This window comes from Pseudopodoces humilis, chromosome 3, assembly GCF_049639895.1.
Source record: "Pseudopodoces humilis isolate 2021_Gansu_Grassland_sample_001 chromosome 3, ASM4963989v1, whole genome shotgun sequence".
Lineage (NCBI taxonomy): Eukaryota > Metazoa > Chordata > Aves > Passeriformes > Paridae > Pseudopodoces > Pseudopodoces humilis.
The window spans coordinates 7273387-7298218 of NC_142202.1; the positions used below are offsets into that span (position 1 = coordinate 7273387).

General features: G+C 36.0%; 1 protein-coding gene across 4 annotated transcripts in view; it reads right to left on the bottom strand.

Annotated features, from left to right (window-relative positions):
- The window catches only part of KIF16B (kinesin family member 16B), a 137715-nt gene that overhangs the window by 77490 nt on the left and 35393 nt on the right, over nt 1–24832 (bottom strand). For all 4 annotated transcript variants that reach the window (XM_005525425.3, XM_014254682.2, XM_014254683.2 and 1 more), the window contains exon 12: nt 24006–24065. In XM_005525425.3, the coding sequence (XP_005525482.2) occupies nt 24006–24065 (60 nt within the window). The remainder of the gene's footprint in view (nt 1–24005; nt 24066–24832) is intronic.

Genomic DNA, 24832 nt, shown 5'->3' on the forward strand with positions numbered 1-24832 from the left:
CAAAAGAAAGAGAAATTTTTTAGTATTTTTTGATTTTACATTTTAAATGTGACTTCTTTACTTTTGTTAAGCATTCCAAGCTTGCTGTTGAGGAAATCTGTGAAGGTGTTATTTCAAGGAAACCAGACAAACAGCTGAATTACACCAGAGAAGGAACATCAATCAAGAGTGTAACAAAGCAACATTGTCTGAAAGCAAGCTGTGTGCCACCTTTCACAATGGTATGGAGAATTTCAAACTCCTCAGCATTTACTACAGCTAAAGAACAGAAAACTGAAAACTTTTCAGTAGTCCTTTAAAGAAGCTGAACCTTGCACAATTAAAAACCCCAGACTCCTGACAATTCAGTAAACCTAAGCAGTTGAAATACCATGCAATGTAAGAAAAGCATTGCCAGTAGTAAATAAATCTAAGAAATATTCACAGCACATAGTTTAAATTCTTCAAAATTCCTTTGGGCCACATTGTACATTCATCCACAGGTTGAAGGATCATTCAGCAAGCCTTCAAGAGGGAGATTTCAGCCTTGCATAAAGTAATGTATGGTGTAGTACACAACAGTCTATGCAATAAATAAAAAAATAATTATACCTTTGAAATAAGTTTTAGTATTTAAAAAATTCAATTTTCAAGTTTCAAGAAACAGAATCCTATTGGCTTCTAGGCCTGGAAGATAACAACAGAGACTGTGAATTTGCACACACACACACACACACACACACACACACACACACACAAAGTCTTTCAAGACAAATGTGTTTTTCTATGTAAAAGAGCTAAGCCTTGAAAATCCTTGAAGCAGAGGCAAAGTCAGCAAGTATTCCTGTGTATTTCAAGGAGCACACTTTTCTCCAAGTGCTAATAAAAATGAAAAAAATGTTTTCTGACAACTTCATGACTACTCCTTTTCCAAGCCATCAAATGTCTTCTACAGAGCCAAAAAGACACCACACTGTTTGTAAGAACAAACAACACATAGATTGCTATATGTATTTTCCCAAGTACAGCAACTTGCAAGTCTAAAGAAGCAAGCAGATGTATAATCTCATTTTCCTCATGAAATGCAGAATGTATTCTGAATGTAGAAAAAAAGCATTGTCAATATTGATACTGTCTAAAAATTCCAAGTATGGATACATCTGGGCAAGATGAGATGATGACACATCATGTAAGACTCTGCAAAACAAAACTGGGAAATTTTATTCTGGTCATGGATGAATTAAAAAGTTCTCCAGCATTCAGAAATAAAAAAATAAGCTGTGATTCATGTGCAGCTCAGTCATTCACAATGCAGCCAGATACTCGTTCATATTATGAAAGAGTCACAGGATAAACCTAAAAAATACAGCTTAATTAATTGTTCCAAGAGAAAAAGTAATTTCAGTCTAAAATACCTATCACATATTAGATATTTACTGAGTAGCATCCACTGTTATACATAATTTATAATGTTCCCATATGACAAGGATGAAGACAAGACCCTGAGGACTGGTGACCGGTTACTGTTAGCACCTTTGGCCCAGTGGAATTGATAAAATATTAAAAGCTGAATATTTTTTCCACAGCACAACAAAGCATTTGCCAACATCCCTGACAGAGGAAAAAAATAAATATCCCAGGAGACAAAAAAATTATCACTGTGTGAGAAAAACAGCTCAAAAATAATTAAGAATAAAGAAACACTATAATTCTTTATTTCCCAGTCTTTCAATATTCAACACATTCTTACTATAATAAGAAATTAATCATGTATAACTGTGATTTAAAACAGATGGATTGCTTTTTTATTCAGATCTAAAATTAAAGAACAGAAATTAATTTCTAGAGTTATATTTTGTAAACAACTACCATTAACACACAGAAAGCATCCTGTTAATGGAAATTTTATAAGAAATGCAGCAGACAGTAGCTGTGATTAACTATAATATTTTTTAGGTTAATACAGGCTGAAAATAAGCTTTTATCTTCAGATACAGTTTACTAAAACAACCTGAATCTTAATCAGATACCTGGAGTAACTCCTGAATTTAAATGCTTGGCTTAAAATTTAATTCCAAATTCAAAAGCTTCTGCAGATATCCTCCAAATGCCAAACTGTGCACCTTTTCCCCAAAATGAAATCACAGAAACATCACCAACAATAAATCTTTATTACTCTGTTCTTTAACAGTGAGAGAAGGAAAAGAAAAAGACCGAAAAGAAGTAATCAAACTGCCCCTCTTTCATCCTCAACAGCATAGGAAGAATGTTTCTGAAGAGGGACAGACATCTTTTGAAATAAATTGAAAGTCTCTAAGCTATTACAAGGCAGAGAAATTATTAGGTTTAATCCACTATTTGATGCACTTTCATTTGTGCTACATAATTTTAAGTGGAGAATCCATAACTCAAATGACAAGGGCATGAAAGGTCACTGTCCCTATTAAAAATTACTAATTCAGTAAATTTATGAAAACCTCAAGATGCAGCTGAAGAAAGCTGAATGTACCCACACACTTCTTAGCTTGAATTATCCTTGAACACAAAAGTCTACACGTACTCCCCTCAGTATTTAAGATGCATTCACAAGTTGTGCAAAATAAAGCAATCCAAGTCTTATCCACAAAGGAGCACTCTGGCTGGTACAAGCAGCTACTCTTTAAGAGCAGAAAAAGTTTTTTTCTTTGGGACCTGCTAGATCAAATGGACTCACCTGAAGAGTAGAAACTCAGTAATTCTGAGACAGTATACAAAAATCATGTCTTTAAGTCAAAGCTAAAATACAGGGATCACATTGTATATTTAAATTCCCATCACCTTGACTTCAGCTCTGACTCAGCTGTCAGAAATATCCTGATACAGTAAATTCATTTACATTTATAGAGAGAGATATAAAATCTTTTGTGAAATCTCATTTCTTCTGTACTGATGTATTAAAGTTTACTGTATTAACTGATACAATGGCACCTCTAAATTGAGATATGATCTGGTAGTTTAAGAACAAATCTATGACTAAAGTACTCACTTGAGCTGAAAAGTTCACCATCATCACATACAACTATCCATTATAAAGACCACTGCTCTGACACACAGGATATCTTGAAGAGTATCTCTTCAAATGCGCACACAAAATTAGAAACACACAGCTCTACTTTATTTGGCCAACAAAATATTGAATTAAATTAAAAAAGAAAGTAGGTCCAAAAGGCATTTCTGACATTCCTTTGCCAATCTAATAGTAGAGGAAAACATTATGCTGCTATTGTCCCAGCATATATTAAAGAGTGCATGTATTTAGTGCACTGCAGTGAATAGAACCTTGCAGGGGAGTTAAATTTTTGTCATGCTTTCCAATAAAAAAATGCAATTCCTTTATTTAAATATTGAACAGACAGCTGCTGGCACACAGTCCTGAGAATCCACTGTACAGACACTTTCAGTAAAACATGACAATTTACTTAGCCAGCATGATGTTCAGATTTCTACATTTAAATTATGAAAAAAACCCACATTATACCAAATTTTAAAAAATATGTGAAAAAATGTGCAATGGCAAAGGTCTTGGGATTAATATTTAACCAGATGATATATAAGAAAATTCTTACACTAACAGGTACTTTGGATGCATTTAATTTTATTGAAAACGCTATTATATCCCAAATTCACAAAAATGTCTGACTATACTCACTGGCCTGGTACTAACATTAAGTCCTCTGTAAAATGTATAGACCTAATCTGCACACAAGCAAAGTTCTTAATTCTTAATTGGTTTTACTCCAACTACGTATTCAATATACTTTGCATTTCCTTTAAATCACTGGAAACAAATGTTCCACACCTAGAGAAAAAAATATTCCACAGTGTTCAGAATTCAAATGCTCCTGAAAAAGTTGATTTCCAAACCCAGCAGATATGTGGCATTAAAGAGACTACATAAACAGAGAGGGGAAATAGGGTGAAGCAGCTTCAGCTGGTCATGCCATAATCAGCATGGGTGAAAATCCAAAACTTCTCTTGCTGAAGTCAGAAATTTTTATATTCACCATCACAGGACTACAGAAGATTAGTGACTTAAAATCACAGTTCCATTACAGAGGTTCTGGACAAACACAGGAAGCTGAGGGCTGTACTGCTGGATTACAACAAAGAATATATGGCAATATAGGCAAACCCAGTTCATACGTGTGTGCACTAAGAGAGCTACACTGTTTGAGTTTCCAGAGTTAACCATTCCACAAAAAGAAAAAATGAGATAAAAGTGTGGGCAGAACTGTGATGAATGTGCAAAAAACCCATGGGGGAAATTCCCAAACAAGCTGTGCTCACTTGATGCTTCTTATATGGAGAAGTAAAAAAGAAAATTTATTATCAGAAGTTCAAAGCAAAAAAGCAACCCCTTGTTCTAAATACAAGGACACCACGGACATCAATAATTTACATGGCTGCAAGAAATTACCTGTAAAGAAGGTAAGAAAAGGAAAAGAGGTACTTGTGAACAAGGGCTCAAAGTATGCATTGCCTGGGGTTCCCTACCTTCAAGAATCACAGACAGAAAACATGGAGAGTTTTCTGGAGAAGGATTGCTATCTGCTTGCCCTATTTTATACTCCAAAATTGAGTACAGCTGAATAAACCATAACTCACCTACATGGAGCTTATTCCCACCATTTGGGTGGTATAGTCCTAGTGCAGGCTTTGAGTGGATTAAAAATAACAGGATATAAGAGGAATATACTGCAGACAGACCTCTGTTTCTGTTTAATAAATAAATTATAAATTACCTGAATAATTCTAGACATAATTCTTCTCAAAATGCTACATAAACAGATTGACTATTCCTCTGAATTTTCAACTGCATTGCATGATTATTATTATATTTATAAAAATGACAGCCAACTACTGAAGTTGCACTCACAGTACTAAGAGGCAAGCACAGCAAAAAAAACTACTAAAGCTGCCAGTAAGCCCCACAAAACACAAGAAAGCTGATTTGACTGGTTCTGTAATTAAAGGAAAACTTGAGGAATTTTACCTCTGCTTGAAATGCCAGCATCATTTCTCCTGCCTGAGGAGAAACAGTTGAAAAGTGACCTTCTGTGTCACAAGTGCTGTGCCCAAACGCCATAACAAGTAATTTTATAGATTACACTCAGGCTCTCATCCATTATGTAATGTAAAATTATTTCAAATACTTGGTCTGAACTTGGTAGCAGCCAGTTTACACTCATGCACTTTGCACCACTATAGACACTCAGCTGAAATAATAATTTTCCTTCTCCAGCCTTTATTCATTGATACTGGCAGCAGTGCTATCAGTTCTCCTTACTTTGGTTATACTATGCCAAATTCCAAGCAATTCCCCCCAGGAGATAACCAGGCTCACCATATACCAGCACATCCTTTCTCAAGGTCTTCTTCCTTGCCAACTTCCATGCTGTGTTCCCAGTGTGTACACAACTTTACCAGTACCATGTACACTCCTCTTTTCCACTCACTGCACACTATATCTATCTGATCCTCCCAGATTCATGTGTCTTTCATGTGGATGGACCATCTTGTGACCGTAAAGTGTCGTGCCATCCTCCTCCTCTTCCACAGTGTAAGTTCTCCACATTGTATACTATTTACCATCAACCACTCTTCTGTTATCCTTAGACTCACCCAATCCTCTCTCAGATGCTCTGCTAGAAAAATTAGCTTTAAGACCAGCAAACTTCACCAGTTAACACATTTAAAGAAACCATTAAACATGATTAAGCCCAAAAATGTGCTCCATGACCACCTCCACAAAGCCCCTACAACTACAAACTTCCCTCTCCTCCCAGTACCACTGCTTCCATCACATCCTCTGTATAAGCATTTTTATGATATTTAAATCCTTTTATTTTATTATATTTAAATCCTTACTTCCACACTAAATAAATAAGGAAATAGTTTCCTATACATCCCAGGGTCAAATGCTCCATCAACATCCACCAAGATGAGAACCAGTCCCACAGTGTTTGTAGCAGGGATCACTGTTAAACATCTAGATCCAGCACATGCTGAACAGACAAACCAGAATCAGCCAGCTCAAGAAAAAGTCACAGACTACAGACAACATGACAAATATTCATGAAATAGGAAATTACTATTTAAAACCCAAGAGATTTACAGGGAGTTATGACTGTAATTTTGAAAGACATGGCAGAATAAAAGACACCATTTCAAAAAAGTCTTCTCAAGAAAAGCAAATTAAATTTTCTTCAGTAGTCCAGCAAATATAAGCTGTTCAGAAGGCAGCATCACTCAAATTTTTGAGTCCTTCCACACCTCACTTAAGCATAACAAACATAAGTTAGAGCAACAGTTCTGAATTTAATATTTGCATTTAGCTTTAAATGCTTAATTCCACAGTGTATATTTTAGCAAACTATTTTTTATTTGTTTAATTTTGGGAACAAAGTTTTAATTACTTTTCTGGAAACAGATGAAGGTATAATACCATACCTTCTTTCCCAGACATTATGTGCTAGGTTTTACTAGGTCAGTAAAAGAAGATAGAAGTTGTCACTTATGAGACACTTTTAATGCAAATTCAAGGCCTATTAAAAGGTCAGAAATCATAAAAAATATATTCCAGTTGATCTCAAGGCAAACATTTGAGGATGTTAAAAAAAGACAGGATAAAGTGCCCTTTAAAAACTATCAGTTTGGTTTTGTGTGCCCAAAGCACAAAATAATTGGTGTGTTAAGCTGGCACAAATAGCATTAGCAATTGGCTGTCCATCATAAAGTGACTAGGATTTTTGATACTATACTTTTGTAAAGCAGGTAAACTCAGTTGGGGAAACAGAACTTTTCTTATGAAAACGTCTTCCCGTTAATTCCAGTGAAATAGATCTCATCTTAAAATATACTCCAATTCTATCATTAATACTACACAAGATAAGCATATAAAATACAGATATAAAAACTGTATAATTATACATAGTATACTGTCAATTGGCTTGAATTCTCTAAATTGAATAATTTCTAGTAAAATGATTGAAAGACAGAAGATACACAGGAAATGCCCACATCCTTATATTACAGGTAATGGAACTACAGTTCATTTCACAATTTCAATAATGAAATTAAAATAAACAAGTCATTCTAACTTGAAACAGCCCAGTACGGTAATTAAACTGCTTTAAAGGACAACTTAAGAGGACACCAAATGCTTCAACTCTAATTGCAATACAATTACTTCAATTTCAATTATACACAATAATGAATCACACATACAGATGCCAAAGAAGATCACAGCAGCCTTTAAAAGGTAGGTTGAAAAAGAGGATAAACACAAGGGGAAGGGACAAGATGATAAGAGTATAAATCCAGAAATATAGTCAGGAAATAGGTACCATATGAATCAAAGGGAAGTGTTCCTTAAAAATAAATTAAATAAAAGCAACCTTTACTGAGATATCTTCAATCTGGCACCAGTTCCTAATATAAATGTCAAAAGAATTATCATATCTAATAAAAAACAAGAATACTGAAGTCATATTTCATAGCCAAGACAGACATCCCAAATATTGACTGAAGGGTAAAGTTCCCATCACTTTTTTTGGTATGTTCAGCAAAAGTGAAATAGAAAAAAAATTCAGAAGGGAGGAATCACTTGCACTGTACTATGTAATCTAAACTACAATACATTATGGCATTCTTGGCAGACTGCAGTTTTGCCACATTTGAGTATTTTTAAAATTTAGTCAATGAAAGGGAATTAGCACAGCTTTGCCAACTACTAACAGAAAGTAAAGCTTCCTTGAAAGATGCAAACCTGCTGTACTTTTAGGGAAAAAATGCAAAGCAATCTACCCAATGTTCAAGAAGCAACCACGGACAATTGCATTTTGCTAACTGATCTGAACCTTAACTTGGATAGCTGTCACCTTTTTTGCATTCTGACAAAAACCTTCAGGGAAATCCTTTTTGTTAGCTAATATAAAATAATAAAAGAGGAATTAGTGTTCTCCAGAGAAGGTATGGTACTTGTTGTGTTTATATACTGTAAGAAATGAAGCAAGTTTTATTTCTTCAGTGGAAAAGCTTTATATTATTTTTAAAACTTTACTGAGATTTAAAAACACGAGTGTGCAAATGCTGTGTATTATGGCAGCCTTGTCTCTCACCTGAATTCTCCGTAACTCCTGACAGGTACCGCAGCACTTCGAAACTATAGATCTACTGGAGATGATTCATTCCACTACCTAAATTACCCCAAAATAAAGGATTCATGCACTGATATGGTACAAAATAGAGCACTTTTTAATGACTTATAAAGACTGGCAAATGAATATCACCAGCCATAACAAATGGAGAGCAAATCCCCTCTTTCATTCCTAAGCCTTTGAAGCATACATGACACCAAATTTCATTACTTCAGAAGTTAAAGATGACCTCACAATGGGTCTAAATCTAACAATTTGAACAAAAAGCAGATTAGATGTTTGAAATATTCATTTAAATGCTTCAATATCATAAACTATCAGAAGCACACGAAAAATCTCTTTCAAAAATGCTGCCAAAAAGGACTAGGGGACACAGAAGTAACCTTGAATTTAACATGTACAACACATCCTTTCCTAATGAAAACAAGGTGACAGGTGTATAAAGACCAAGAAGATCACTGGTCAACAAAAGCTACTTGTTGAAACCAGGAAAAACTTTGATATTGCTTTACCAAAAGCAATCTATGGCATTAAACTTTTAAATATGTTATTTTATTAATAGTGAAAACTTTCAGATTTACTGTGTAAAGCAGCTTATACTTAGACAAAACTACAGAGATTTAAACATAAAAACCAAATATAACCAAATTCTCTCCCAGGCATATTTCAATTAAGAGTATAGGCATATTTCAATTAAGAGTATTAATGACTGTTTAAATTCAGCTAATCAATTTAGGTCTTAAGAGACTAGCAACTTTAAAGGAAAATGGCCAAATGAAAATTCCTCAAGAGGAAACCCTCTAAAATTTCCCTGGCTTAGGGATACTGTAAGATACAATTTCCATGGGTTAATAGAATCTTAACCTTAAAATCCTCCTTTGCTTTTCTCTTATGTTCCCTATATATGATTGTAACTCTGGAATCCATCAAGGTCAATCAGACCATGGTCTCCTTCCCTCCTTACTCAAGTCCATGTTGGATTTTGCTGCCATCTCTCCACTGACTGAAACCAGAGAAAGAAATAATAAGAGACAGCAAGGTGATCACATAATTAAAGACTGTTAACAGAGGCAGACTATTGCAATCCAGCTGGGCACTTCAAACATATACATTTCAGCTGCTCTAAAGAGTGGCTTCATACTTACCACATTATCTCATATATATTGCACTTCTCAATGGAAAAAGGTTTCCTTGCAATGTTGGGATATGCAACCAAAAACACAAATGGATCTGTGCTTTTTTTTAAGGGCCAATTAACAAGTCAAATGAACACCAGAAACCTGAAACTATTTGCTTCTCTACTTTCACACAGATAACTCTTGGTTATCTGACAGTCTGACTGAGTGTAAGATTTAAGTGTTTTGTTTTCCCCAAAATTCAGAGTATCCCTGCAGCACATAACTAGTAAATTAACAAATTCTGAAGATCAATTGGCAAATCAGTATTTCAAAGTCTGGTTTGCTCAGTTCTCATCAGAAAGCTGTCACCACAGAAGCTGCAGAAGCACAAATAACAGGAAGATCCCACTGGGGGAAAAAGAAACCAAACACAAAGACCACACACACAAAACAGAGACAAGCAAAGAAATAAACAAAAGGCAAACAATCCAGACAACTATGGACATGCCATTTCTTCATGCAAAATATAATGCACAATCCAGTATCCTGACTGAATTTTAAGTTTTTGGACAGCTTATCTTGGTCCTTAGAGCAATCAAACTTTGTATGATGCCTGGAAGATGAGATTTTGAATTGCTTCCCCTGACCAGAAATTCTTCTTGAAAACAAACATTTCTACATTCAAATGGAAAAAAGACAAATCATTGCTTTTTGGAAGATTAAAATGTGTTATTTTCATGAGTCATGTTCAGCAGCTTTTTTGGCCTACTATCGTAGAATCATAGAAGCATTTGGGTTGAAAGGGACCCTCACAGGACACCTTCAACTAGACCAGGTTGCTCAGAGCTCCACCCATCACCTTGTCAAATCCTTGTGCTGGCCATGACATTAGCCAGTCAAAAGTATAAGTCTGATACTATAGCCTGAGCAGAGGAATGCAAATGATGGAAGATACTAAGAAACTTCCAAGAGCAGATAACAAACCAATTTCACTCCTCATAGTGTCAAAATGCTTCTTCAGATAATCAAAGGTCTGAGCACCTTTGGATAGCAACAAAAAAGTTAAAACACTTTTCTTGATGTTTTGAAATAGAATCCATCTCAGATTTGTTTCCTTATGCTCTGTGAACACAATAACAAAATAAAAACAACACGAGGCAATGAAAAACAGTTGAAAACAAAAATAAACTTGTCAACCTTTGACGATCAAGGGTTTAGAGCAGCATCTGTTCAGGAAGATACTTTTTAACAGACATGTACCATAGAGAAAGTCTGATAATTGAATTAAACACATTCAGAACAAATCCTTCAGCAACAGTTTGTCCAGATATTGAAAACAGGATTTTGAAAGAAATTAAATGTGAATATTTAACAAAAAGTTCTACAGCAGTTGACATTTTGAAGATTATTTAGTCCTTGTCTCATCTGTTGTGGATTAATTAGTCCTAATTATGTTTTCTGTATTTACATAAGGGCAAAAACTCCAGACACAGAAATGCTGATATTCATGGATGAACTATTACTAGGCCAGAAGCTGCCTGAAACCACAAGTCTTTTCTGAAAAAGTTCCTGCAAAACAATGAGACTTCTTTCACAGAGAAGGAAGTTGTGCTTGGGGAAAAAAAAATCAAGTACCCCATAGAATTGTGTCTAAACCCTGTGTTTTTGAAGTATTCATACAGCCAAATTCACTTCAAAACATATGGGAATTAGACACCTAAAATACCTTCAAGCACTGATACTTCAGTACCTAAAATAGGGATAACCTGAAACACTAGCCCATTACTCTCCAACATATAAAACTGAATCTGCACTCTCTTTCACAAGACTCTTATTGGATGAGTCAATCACTGCTGACAAAATATTTCTGTCCTTCTAGGAAGATAGTAGTGGAAAGAGAAGTTACATTAGACTGTCAGTGTTCAATATGTCTCGGTAACATTTTCATACTCAGAGGGAAAAATATATAAGTGTAGCAGAAGAAAAAATTCTGCATAATAAAGCAATCTTTCTATGGACCAACTGGAAAAACCTACAAGAGTCAGAAAAATTATCTGGAAGCAATGGAGATCTGTTCAAAGTGTTGCAAAATGTGGAATGTGTAAAATTTTCTTAAGAAAGTATGTTCTTTGATGTTTAATCTTTGTTACATTTCCAAGCCTAATCAACAAGAAGGGAGATTTAACACCTAAATCAGAGAGCAGCAAACAAGCTCTAAGTGATGTCCAGGTGTTAGAAAAACAAAGTTCTCATTGGTAAAATTGCCTAGTTAAGGTTTAGGGCTGGACATGCTTCAGTGATCTCAGACCTAAGGGAAAGTTAACAAACCTTGGGAAGAAGGACATTCCATTTATAGTGGGCCCAGAGAATGCAGAATTTATGGGTCACAAGGACACATAGCAGAAATTCCAAGATAAGAAAGAAACTAACAAACCCAACTCACCAACTGTGCTGAAATCAGCTTTAACTGGGTAAAAGATTATTTTGGCAGGGGCAGATCACAACCACCAACCCTAGAAATCCACAGACCCAAAAGAAGAGAAAGCCTGATCAGGCAGACTAATTCACATGGGAAGTGAGAGAATCATTAACCAACAGAAGAGGGAATACCAATTAATAAGAGACCTAGGTGACTTGTACCCAATGTACACTAATTCCTTTGTTTGCTAAAATGTATAAAAATGTATAAATAGTAAAAAGTTCTAACAGCTGGTGTGCTTGCCTTGTGGAATACCACCCGGTACCCAGGGCTGTTCAACTCAGAAATAAATGTTCAGTGTCTCTCTCTCTAGTGTTTAATTATTGGTTTGTTGCACATCAGGTAACACATCTGATTTTTGTGGTCAAGAGCTTCTCATGCTTGCATTGAGGGGTTAAACTACCAAAGGCCAAAGAGATGGAACAGACCCACTGCTTACTTTTGAAGGCCGCATTGCCATCCAGAAGACAAGACACTCCATCAATAGTTTTCCAGACAACTAGCATATACATAGTAATCTCCCAATAAAAGAAAATACTGGAAATGGACGTCAAGAAACACTAGAAATGACAGCATTAGGGAAGTTATTGATAAGGTGGTTGAAAATGGAAGAAGATTTCTCTACGCATAATATTGCTCAAAGAATTTAAAGGGGAAACAGGAAATTTCACTTCAAAGTATGAAAGAACATTTACTGTGTGGACAAGAGGAACAAGAGATAGAAGAGGAGTAAAAAAAAATATTTGAGAAGATTGAAATCTGGTTTGGGCTTACAAGTAACATTTCCTTAAAAGGTGAAGGAATAAGCACAGCTGAGTATTTAGCTTGCTATGTTTTGGATGAAAACTGGTTACATAAACACCATTCTTTTTCTATAGGTTGGCTCCCTTAAAAATACTTATCATAAATAGATCAGATAAGACAAAATACTAACAGCTGAAAAAAAAATTGATTGTGTCTAATTGTGACTGACAAGAAAATTCCTGGGTTAAAACAAAAAAAAAAAGCGTTCTGTCACTAAAGGACACGACGTATTGAGGACTCCCCAGACAATCAGACACACAGCAGCTACTTTGTGAGGCCAAAAAGCCTTTATTGCAGGGTTTTCTCAACCCTTATATCCTTCTCCGACCAGGTTACCCTGATTGGTAGAAGGAACAACACCCCTCTCATCCCATTGATGGGATAAGAGAGAAAAACATGCTCAGAACATCTGTGCCTTGTTTTGGGAAAGTAATTCCTTATTCACACAAATAATCCTTGAGCGAGAATGGTTCCCAAGACTTTCCCTTGGGAATAGTTAGCGTCTGAGAGCTTGAATATTGTCACAGGTTCAGAAAATCATGTCCACAGTGTTCCAAGCAAACAACTCTGAAATGTCTGAGATTCTCACTGAAATGACAGCCTACACATTAAAGCAGGAAACGCTCTTTTGCTCTGTATTGCATCAATGAAGCTGCTCCTCTTCTTAGTGGGTGTCTGTTTAGGTTTTGGTTTTTGTAAAGCTGCACGTACAATATCAAATTTCTATCCCATGTTTTATTTCATTATGACATGGGTATGGTTTCTGGAATAGCAAAATAAATTTTGAATCACTAGCCTCAAAAGTAGTACACCCTATTTGGGAGGCAATGCGAATAGAAGAGGAGATAGGGAACACACCATCAGTGGATGAGTATGCTTTATCTTTTGTGCACATGCCAAAGTTACTTTTGGGACTACCCTGGGACTTTAAATAACATTTTTGAAAATTAAAAATAATGTTCTTCTTTTATAAGCAATGAATCAATAATTTATATAGCCATCAACAATGAAAGGAGATATTGATTTCCTTGTGCATATGGATAAGGCACAAACTATGTCTTCTCCTAGATAATGGAACAAAGAATTAACACTATACTGTTGGCTGTACTGGTTTCAGTGCATTTTAAAACAAGAAGTTTTGTAGAAGTAAGGCACTTCATTCTTTTGAGATGAAGAAACTTCCACTATCCAAAACCACAAAGAAAACCACCACTGCAGAAACTTCCTAAGTAGTTTTTCCCCCATTTTCCAGAGCATTAGATCGTAGCACCCTTATCAAGGAAGAAAAGCCAATTAAAGAGTCAGCAAAAGGCAAGATCAGAAAACTGCAGTTTTGTTGTGAGCAGCTTACTGTGAAAATGCAGGTGCTCCTGCATCAGCCCAGAGAGGCATCAATAGCTGTCTGTCAGTCAAAAAGGCAGATGCAGAATGTAAAACCACTTAAATGAGCAACTGCTAAGACAGTGAAGCTAAAATGATGGAAAATTAATGATGCAATTCCTGTAAAGAATGAGGAAATTACAGGAGCAGTTCTCAGTCTCATGAGGTCAGCTCACCTTTTCCATTTTTCATTATTTCTCTTTCCCTCTTGGAACAGATTGTCATGAGCTCACTGCCAACACACAGCTGGCTACTAATACACGGAAACCCCACTATAGTGGTGATGCCCCAAAGCACCTCTACATTTAATGTGCTTCAAGGATTTCCATCAGAAGCCTTGGCACTTTCAAAGTTATTTTTCAGGAAATTTGGCCTTCATTCCTAGAATTCCAACAACCAGCTTAAGCTGAAATGCCTGCTCCCTGGCACCTCAGACTTCGTACAGACAGAACGACTGACATTTGAGAAAAGTCCCCTGAATAGAGCTGCAGGACTTGGCTAATTGTAAGCAGAGGTTCCTATTTTGGCTTTCTGGACACTAGCCTGTAAAATCCTGTTTTCCAGTGGCTTATAAAACTTAAACCATCAAAGCTGCTGTTTTCCATTCTGGAGCATCTGCTGCAGGCTGGTTCCTGTCCCCGCTAGCCTGGCCTAAAGAAAAACTATTGTTGTTTCAAGAAGTAAGGCACCCAGAGCAAATTTGGTTTGTCCCAAGTGGAGGAGGCTTCAGAGTCTCCTATGTGCAAACACACAGAGCACACACTAACCTCAAAGGGCAATTAAACCTACATATAGCAACACTGACATTCAGGGCACAGAACAAGACTTTTCTTGCCATTAACTGACGCTACCAAGCAGGAGATACTGTACCTCCCAGCTCAGAGACAGCAACTCCACCCTCAGTATTCTTCATGCTGATGCTAAAAAGGGGAAAAGGCCTGGCTGGTAGACAGGCTATTTTCATTCATCTCCTCTTCCATATGCATTACAAAACAGCCTTTAATTACATTATAACATATTTTCTACAGGACCTGTAAATAATTCATTTCATAGACTTTATTCTGGGAATGAATTGAGAAGGCAGTAGACTATTAGCTACAGGACTCCTACCTCATTTGTTGCTAAAGCTGGATGATAAATGAGACAGGGAATTATAGAGAGAAAAAAAAAACCTAGGTTCATAGCAAATACATTTATTAATTTTAAAAGCTATTTTGGGGTTTGCATGTTTCTAGGGCAATGGGAGAATTAAGTATTTCACTTATCTAGAGTTCTGTTACTGTTTACCTAGATATTCATCTCTACTTCTGTAGAGATTAATCTAAAGTAATAAATTTCTTTGAATCTGTGAATTTCTTCCTCTGGATCAACATGTAAGCCATCCTACTGAATGAAATTGGAGGAAGAAGGACTATGCATACTAGCAAGCAACAAGCACCAAGGAGAAAAAACAGACTTCAGGACTAGCAACACAACAGTGAAGACTTCGCAAAGGAACATGCATAGTTAGATGAACATTCTTGACTGGTTGCAACAGGCACAGTCTGTGCTGCCACTGGTGTTTAAGACTGTATGAATCAAGGCTAATGCCCAGCTGCCATTTAAGATGCAAAGTCAGGTACACAACACTACCATGCACACAAAGGTATCAAAATCACACAGCAACAAACTCCTAAATATACTGCTAAAAACACCAACAGAATAAAATAGTTTCAGCATTTCATATCACATTGTCATTAGAAACAACTCATTTGTGAGGCAGATATAAATTTGGGGGTCATCTAAACTGTTGATGTTGAAATGCTTCTTCCTCATCCCATAGCCAAATCCAAAGAGAAATACACATTTTGTCTCTCTCTCTCTCTTAATACTTCTCTGCTGATCCTTTGGGAGAAACAGTTTTTAGGATATATTTTTTCTTTCAGGAGCTTCCACTGATTTCAATTTAGACCACCTTCCTGGCACAAGATAATTAATAGGAAAGCAGAACAAATGCCCAGGAGGAACTGTTGAACAAGTGGCATCAGAGCTGTAGAAAGGATTTCAAGAGCAACCCATTCTGCCTGACTCCTTTCATTTGAAAACCGCCTACAAGCTCTAGCAATGCATTAAAGCTAAGCATGGCCTGAATAATCTACAAATGCAGGACCCCACTTGCAAGGAGGAGGGCAGTGAAATATTTGGCAGTGTGGTTACTCCTAGACACTGGAGGGCCTCTTTTGAAATGCACAGCCTTATCAACTGAACTATTCAACCCTGGCTTAATCAGTGGTAGGTGAGCTCAGAAATGGTAGTCCCCAGTTGTGCTTCTCTTATGGCCCAGCTGGTTCCAAGAGGAAAAACAGTTTAAAATTGAAATAAAAAACAATCAGAAGCATTAGGCATCTCTTGATCACAACTTTCTAGCAGAAACTGAAAGTTAAAAGTGGTCAGCCCACCACAAAGGCATCACAAGCAGCCATAGCATCTGCAAGAAAAAAGGAGATTTCTTAATCAGATGAACACAGGTGGCAGAAAGACTTGAAAGCAGACAATTATTCCTTTTGAAAACTACTTTTGACTGCTGCACTCAGCATTCCTCAGGTGGCTGGGACCCTTTCAATACTGCTTCTATTAGGAAAAGAGCTACAGTAGATGAGTAGTACCAGTTCCCAATTCAGTACTTTTTTCATGCTCTGACAACAGCAAGCCAAGGCTGAGACGGACAAAGCACTGAAAAAAATAATTGGTGAGTGAAGAGCAATGAGAGCTGCTCCTCTGAAGAAAAAGCAATTTGTATCTCAGAAAAACCATGTAACCCCTTAAAAAGTTCCTGTCTGTTTGCTTTTATAGAAAATTCTCTTTTCTTTCTTCTTGGTTTGCATTAACCTAGGTATACTTACCAGACTGAAGAAAAGAGGATTATTAGGTAAAGTAATAATCATCACTTAATAGTGGCATCTGTTCAGTCATATAGTATGAAAAAAACAATGTCTCTTTAATGTAAAACCAATCATATTTGGATAATCTCTGTCCAAACTCAAATTCCAAAGGAGAATTCTTCTGACCAGAATAGATGATGTTATAAACTACAACCAATGCTAGCAACTGCTACACTAGGGAAATAAATACATAATGCACAAGGCCAGGTATAAGAAAACAAATTCTAATAAAACTGAGAGCTAAACTTGATATTACTCATCACTGCTCAGAAGGTAGGAGCTGTGGTTAAATAATGTAGAAGGACCAAGAACAGTAAACATTCTCTTGTTATCAGGCAACTTTCTTTAAAAAAGATGGAAAAAACTGAACAAATTTATTGAATTTTCATGCACTGAAACTCAATTATAAATCTACAAAAGTAATTAATCACGGGAAAAATGTTGAAAGAAGCAGTTATAAATATGAACTGCATATCATTGCCACTGGTGTTTCAACTGCAAAATTCAGTGAAAGTAATTAGCAGAAGTGGCCTGGTGAAAGACCTCTATGTCCAAAATCCTGTTTGCCTTCTCCACTGTATTACCTGATAAAATAAAAGATATTGCCTCTCTCTGAAACTGATCTCTTACATCTCTAAAATATCAAGGATACAAATTTAAGAAAATAAATATATTTTAAAGGCTTTAGCCAAATTTGTCAAACATTCTAGATATACTGTCAATTGAAAAAGAGGGTTGAAAAATGCACTGAAAAACATCTGCAATAAATCTTAATGTACATAATCACTTTGCAGTGCATTACTGTGAATTGTTGTTCAGAAGTGGTTTTGTCAGAACAGTTACTCAGGTTCTTCAGGACTTGCTCCTAAGGCAATGTTTTGGCATTCTCATAAACTTACTTTAGTGAATGTGAACAGCAATGAAATTCAAGATATTGCAAATCATTTTCCTTTAAAATATTTGAATTAAATCCAAATTAAGCATGCAGAAGAACCTGATTATTGTATCTGCAGTGACATCTAGTGCAAGAAATCAAAACCACAGTTGAACAGGCTTCTAAAGAAAAGATGCTATTTTCATTTATTGAGTAATTACTGATCAAGATAAACAAGAATAGCCAACTTCAGCCCTCTTAAAACTTTCATAATATCTTTCCCTCTGCACAGAGCTCACAAGACAGGTCAAGGCAATTCTATTAAACATAATATGTTAATAAGAGAATACTTATTGTGAATGTGCATTTTTCTTTTCCATACAAATTCAGTTTGATAAATTAACATATATTACATAATGGTTGGAAGACAAACTGTTGTTGAGAAAGCCAACATCCGTAGGAACAGAGCTGCTACTCTATTTATTCTATGAACTTTTCTAAAAGAAAACAAATTTAGCAGCAACATCTGACTTAAATTCTTTCTGCGAGCTTCATAGCTGTGCAATCCTGTGTTAATTTTGCAGAGATTTTTAAATCTCTTAAAAATTCAAGCAGATGACATAGCTTTTAGAGAGGAAACAAAAACTGGAAGCATGCAATAAGAGTTTTCAAATACAAACAGATGATAAAAGAAGTTATAAAATATCAAATAAGATTTATTCAAGTTGAAGTACAGATGTAGTTCTCCCTTTGGAAACAAACATATATGCTTCGAACACAGCCAACAACAGATTATAACCAAAATGCAACATCAATATCTCTAACTAACAACAAGTTTACAAAAATGATTCACTTACTGAAATATGAAAATAACCTTAGAAATAATTCCTGCCAAACATACAAATAAACACATATGCTAAAGCTGCAAACAGTTCAAGTACAGTATCATGTAGACATTGCTTTACATACAAATGCACACCAGTCTTGTAACTCCATTATTTTCATTTGACCTGTAAATAGAACCAATTTTAGAGTCTGTTCTTCACAGGCATGTGAGCAGAGGTCTTTAAAATTCGCAGGCACTTTTTAAGGGCAGGATTAAAGCCTGTTTACTTTTTAGAAGTTCTACAGTTTGTTTTTCAGGAGACGAGAACTTGCACAACTCCTCTGCCACCATCAGAAGTGGAAGTAGACACTTCTAGGAGTAGAATTTTAGGTGAAAGCACAAGGTGCTAATTGAGAGCACTTCCCACCTGAGGACTGAGCTTGTTAAAGCAATGACATGAAAGAATGAAGAAATCAAAGGGCAACATAGGCAGAACACAACACAAGTGAGACGAGGAAAAGCTGACAAGTGGGTCACAGTTAATAGGTAGTAACAAAAAGGCAAAAACCAGCAAAATGGTGATATATGCCCAGCATTTCAGGCAGAAGAACCGAGACAATAGCGTTTAAATATCATTCAGCAACTGTGGTTTAAAGATTATCTGGGAATGCAAATAAATGTAGACAAATGCAGCATTTACATAGAACACAACAAACTGCTCTTGAGGGAGCTCACTATGGTATGCAAGCCACCATGGAAAGCAAATTGTTAAAATTAAATATATTTGCTTGTGCCACCCTAATCTACACCTCATAATGAGCAACACAACTGCTCTGAGTTTTGGTCTCCTAGTGTCCTTGCTGCATATAGCCAAGATTCCTAATGAAAGAAAATTCCCCTGCTTAGATGAGTATATCCACCAAAATAATTTTTGGTATTAGTTTGTATTTATTTATCATGGTGAGTCAAGGGTATTTAATATCCCCCCAAAAGAGGCATGACATAAACAAACAGTAGATGTTAATGCTTGAAGATAAGCAGTTTTCATACAATTTTCTTCCTCAAGTAACAGCACTTGTTAAAGCATAAATATCACTATTAAACAGTAGTCAACCAAAGAGCACAAGAAAGAAAAAGAATAATCAAATAAATCATCAATAAACAGTGTTCAATAACATATTTACACACCATGTGGTAAAGTGCTGCAGCAGAATTAGTATTATTGATGCAAGTGAGGTGGTGTCACTAAATCCAACAGGACAAAGCCAGCTGAAGTAGTGACTAGTTAAACTATTGATCACAAGAATTAGACACGCACACAAAAAACCCTGTCCTTTAATAGACTCCCAAGATAGATCTCTCTACATCCTTTGACATCAGTTGACCATTGACACACAAAGCTAATGACATGATTAGAATCAAATATCAGGATAAGCAAATAAAAGGGAACTTTAAATCTACTTCAAACTAAAAATAATAAAAGAAGAGCATTTAAACACCTTCACACTAGCTACAAATGACATACATTAAAAAGCAACAGCTCAAAGTCATACCAGTTTCTACACAAACAGAAAAAAGGAAAGACATTTAAAAGAGAATTGGGAAGAAAAACCAACAGAGAATTATATAAAGGAGTGCACATTTTAAAAAGATTAATCTAAAAGCTGCTAAAGGTTAGAGAAAAAAATTGAAACATGCACAAAGGATGACAAAAAAAAGGTGACACAGAAAAAAAAAAGATCTCTAGGAGAATGACAACATATGCAGTCAAATAAAGCAGACACATCAAAAGAAGTTTTGTACCAATTAATGCCTCAAGGCAAGAGAAAAATCAAAAGCTGGATAGGTTATCCTAACATCTTAGACCCAATGACTGATCTTCAGCAGAACAGTATAAAAAGCACTAAACTAAGGAAAAGAGCAAACAAGATTTTTTCCCTCCTCCTCCTCCTCTTCTTTTTGGAAATGTATATGAAAGAACATTTCAAGAAAGCAAAAAAAAAATTCACACAAAGATCCAACAAGCCTGAGATGAAAGCTAAATCCTTCAGTTAAGTGCTGAGGTTGCAAGACATCTGAAGACAGAGAAGCAATGTAAAGCTACACTATTCTGTAAGGTGCAATCCTTTAGTGACATTTAAAGAAATAACCCAAAGCCTGTGGAACCAAACACTATCACTTTGGGTTCCAATGCAGTATTTTACCCAATGGTGAAGCATCGTCCACATATTTATTAAAACTATTAAGCATTAAAATATCTTTGCTTTTTATTAAAAAAGACAGGTGACAGATTGCAATGCTAAGCAAGTTTAAGAGTGTCAGTTTGTATTACAGTGAGAAGATAAAGGATGAAAACAAACTTCACAACTAGAAACAATGCTTGGCACTTCATACAGATCAACAGCACCAAGAGCCTGCCATGCTACACAATAAAGAATCCTTCATACAGAATCAGCACAAACTCAAACTCTGATGTATGCAGTGTCCTAAGCTTTGAATATAGAAAATGAGAAGATCAGGGCTTTAGGTGTGAGTTGACAATAATTCAGACTCCAGAGGAAGCCAGACAGTCACCCTCCAAAAGGATTCTGCCAAAAGCACAAAAGAAAGCGAGCACACTACCAGTGCTACCATCCCCAGCCCAGGATATGTCCATCAGTCATCAACAGAATGAAGGACTACACAAGAGGCTCACAGCTGATAGTGGCATTCAGCCACTGCACACTACCCCAAATCCAAAACTGACAACTTTTGCAGATGGGATAGTTCAACATATTCAGTCTTAAGATGGAAAAACATAACTTTGGGTTAACTACACACAAACGTCAAAGGGGATAAAAGCTACCAACAGAAATAAGGAAGAATACTGGGATGCACATGTCAGCTGCACATATGGTACAGTGCTGAGTAGAATAATTGAATTTTAAGCTGCCAAATACTTTTTATCAAAAGCTTACCTTCACATGGTATTTTCTGTTCCTTGGTACTTCCTAACTGGATAGTATTTTCCATTCTCTATGAATTATTTTCAAGGTAGCATTTAGATGATGCTGGTCTAATTTTAAACAAGGTTCAAAGTAACTGGCAAGGGTGAAAAAATTTAAGGAACATCTTCCCTGCAAAACATGGTTTCTTTGTGAGGCATCTTTGCCTGATGGAAGCATTGTACTCATCGAAAGCTGGGTAACTCCTTCCAGCAATATCTGTGGATCTAGTGGAACACACCAGCATGCCCTGCGATTCTTACTTGTATTTTACAAGGCTTATGCAAAATCATTTCAATTATTTTGGATTTAAACATTAACAGATTTTCCCATCAGCCTGTGAGAACAATTCAAATTCATGTGAACTTCAATATTTAGAACTTAGTACAAAAAAGCATAACCACATACAATAAAATAGGGAATCCCATTCGGCTACAAACAAGTGCACTTCCATCTTGGAAGCATATGCCTTAAAGATCTGGAGCAAAAAGTGCTAGAAAGTGAAAAGCAAATGATTTTTAGTTCTCCAAGCCTGTTGCAGGGCAGGAATTGGAAGGCACCAACTATCTCAGGACAGCATAGCCAGGGGGAAGCAAGGGAAAGGTTTTAAATATAATACAGACATGAAGTTCTAAGTACCTTAATGAAGAATGTCATGAAAGTTACTGAATTATGGCATGGGGAAAGTGGCAGGAGTGACTTCAGTGATGTGGACATATAAAGATGGCCTCACTTCTCAGAGTGCCAAGACAATCTGTTTTTACAGATTACAACATGTATGGTCTCTGTGTGCAAGGGAGGGATGTAAATGACCAAACAAAAAACCCAGTGAACTCACAGAGAATTTATAACAAAAAACACCACCGCTCTCTAAAGTTTAAAATCTGCTTTCCAGTGACTCAGCCTGGCAAACTTCCAAAAGCCCTTTCCCACTCATATGCTGTCAGTGATTTCACAAATCATTAAACAAGAAGTGAATAAAAATACGGACACCTTCAGTGAAATGGTGTAAAATAAAAACTAAGAAATCTTTTGCAGATTTTCAGGGGGCTTGGGACAAAGAAAGTTTAATCAACTGCCTTTAACCCAAAAATGGAATATAAGCTATATTCATACACTCAGATATCATCCTGAGGGAGTGCAGTTCATACAGAAGCTGCAAGAATTATGGTAATAAAGCTCAGTACTAAAAAATCAGAAATTACAGCTTCTTTAAGTCCTTTAGATTCAGTATTTAAATGCAGCTCTCCCTTATATATGTACTGTTCAGTTAACACCTCCTCTGATTCTGTCATTTCTGTGCATGAATCAGTGCATTTCCAACATAGAGCTTTCAAAACTTCCCATATAAAACATAATGTTCACTTCCACAATTGACCAAAATTCACAAGTGCTGCATGTGACAATGGATGTCCCAATCCACAGTGAATAAAGAGAGAATTAACAAAGCATTATGTATGTATAGATGCTTCAAAATAAAATAACAGAAATAACATAAAGTTGAAGGCAAAACATATCTGATGAATATGCAATTGATAATTCCCAGTTCAGTATCTAGACAGACATTAAGCAGTCCATTCTGTCATGTAAACTGGTAAGTAGTTACCAACCCTGCTCCGTTCTCTCTGCTATTTGTACTTTATTATATTTTATTTTAGTTTTAAGCACAAAGCCATTCAACTCATGTGGAAGTCAGATCAAAGAAAGTGGTGGACTTGAAGAAAAAAATTAAAGAAATCAAAAAGAGATTTCAAGAAAGAAGAAAAATCAAGTTTGATATCAGTGATATAGAGAATTTAAAAATTACTTCTAAATGCTTGCTTGAATTGCACTACAAACAAGTTATGTTCAGCAAATCATGAAATTTTAAGCTTTGTTTTCAAAATTTTTATTTAACAGAACAGTTAAAACACTTGGCAACAAAAATATTAGTTGACATGGTAAAAAACAAATTGTGGGAATTATTCCTCTGTGTGTGTGTGTGCATGCAAATGCATGTGTGTGCTTGCACAAATGCATGGAATCATCAAGTAGCCCATTAAAATATAACCTCAGACTGCCACCTTAATCATGCACCAAATACCAATATAAAATCTCCCCAGGACAATGGAAAATCCATTTCTACTGTGCACCACATCCACTGAGATACCTAATGCAAGATAAGAAGTGATTATTCACAGGTCTTGTTGGTACCACACAAATACCAAGGATATGAGGGAATCACTTGTCCCTAGCCCAGGTTTTCTGCATTTGTAACTCAATAAAACCATTCATCAATTTAAAGATTTGTTAAAAATAAGCTGTTTTGCACTGTGTGGTCACTGTGGTGAGTAACAGAAAGAGTTGAGCCAGAGGAGATGACTTAGAAAAATAGTATTTTTTTAAGGAAAAACACTAAGGCTAGGTCAAATGCCAAGAGGAAAATTTATTTATTTGCCTTACTTTCAGAATATCTTGAGTTTCATTCCACTTGTTAGTCCACTCTTTGGTCAGTTCTTGTACCTATGAAAGAAAACAAATATTGAAGAAAATCACATCTCTTCCAAAGTTCTTGATAAATGCATTCTCAAAGAAGTACTAAGTATTTGTGCAATTCTTTGTGAAGTTTAATATTTAAACATACAGAAGAGCACTGATGCTCGTGCAATAAGTTGCCATACCTACAATACTTCTCCCTCAAGACACAAAATTCTTATTTACACTGTAAGATGAAATGAAATTCTGGGATAATTACTGCAAATAATTGTCTACCTTCAAATAGTTTCATAAAGTGCTTCAGGTCTACAAAGTCTACTGCCACAGACTGATTCCTTAGCTATAACAGGACAGCTCTTTTCCCATGGTACAAGTAAGCATGTTAAGGCAAAAATCCTCTCCAGGAGACAGCATGCAGAGGGAGAGGCACACCAGTAGCCCTCAGGAGCAAACTAGAGAAAATTTACTGAAACTTAGAAACTACCCACTTCATTGTCACCAGCACAGAAGTGAGAAGATGCTTGCGAAGGCATTACAGACAGGGAGAACACTGTGTATGGAATCATTTAGCTTAGAAAAGACCTTAAGATCATCAAGTCCAATGGTTAATCCAGCATTGCCAAGCCACTACTGCACCACATCCCTCTGAAGTACCACATTTATTAAGTCTTTTAAATCTCTCTAGAGATGGTGTATCGATCGCTTCCCTGGGCAGCTTTTTCCAATGCTCGACAACACTTTCCATTAAGAAATTTTTCCTAATATCCAATCTAAACCTTGCCTGAAGCAACCTG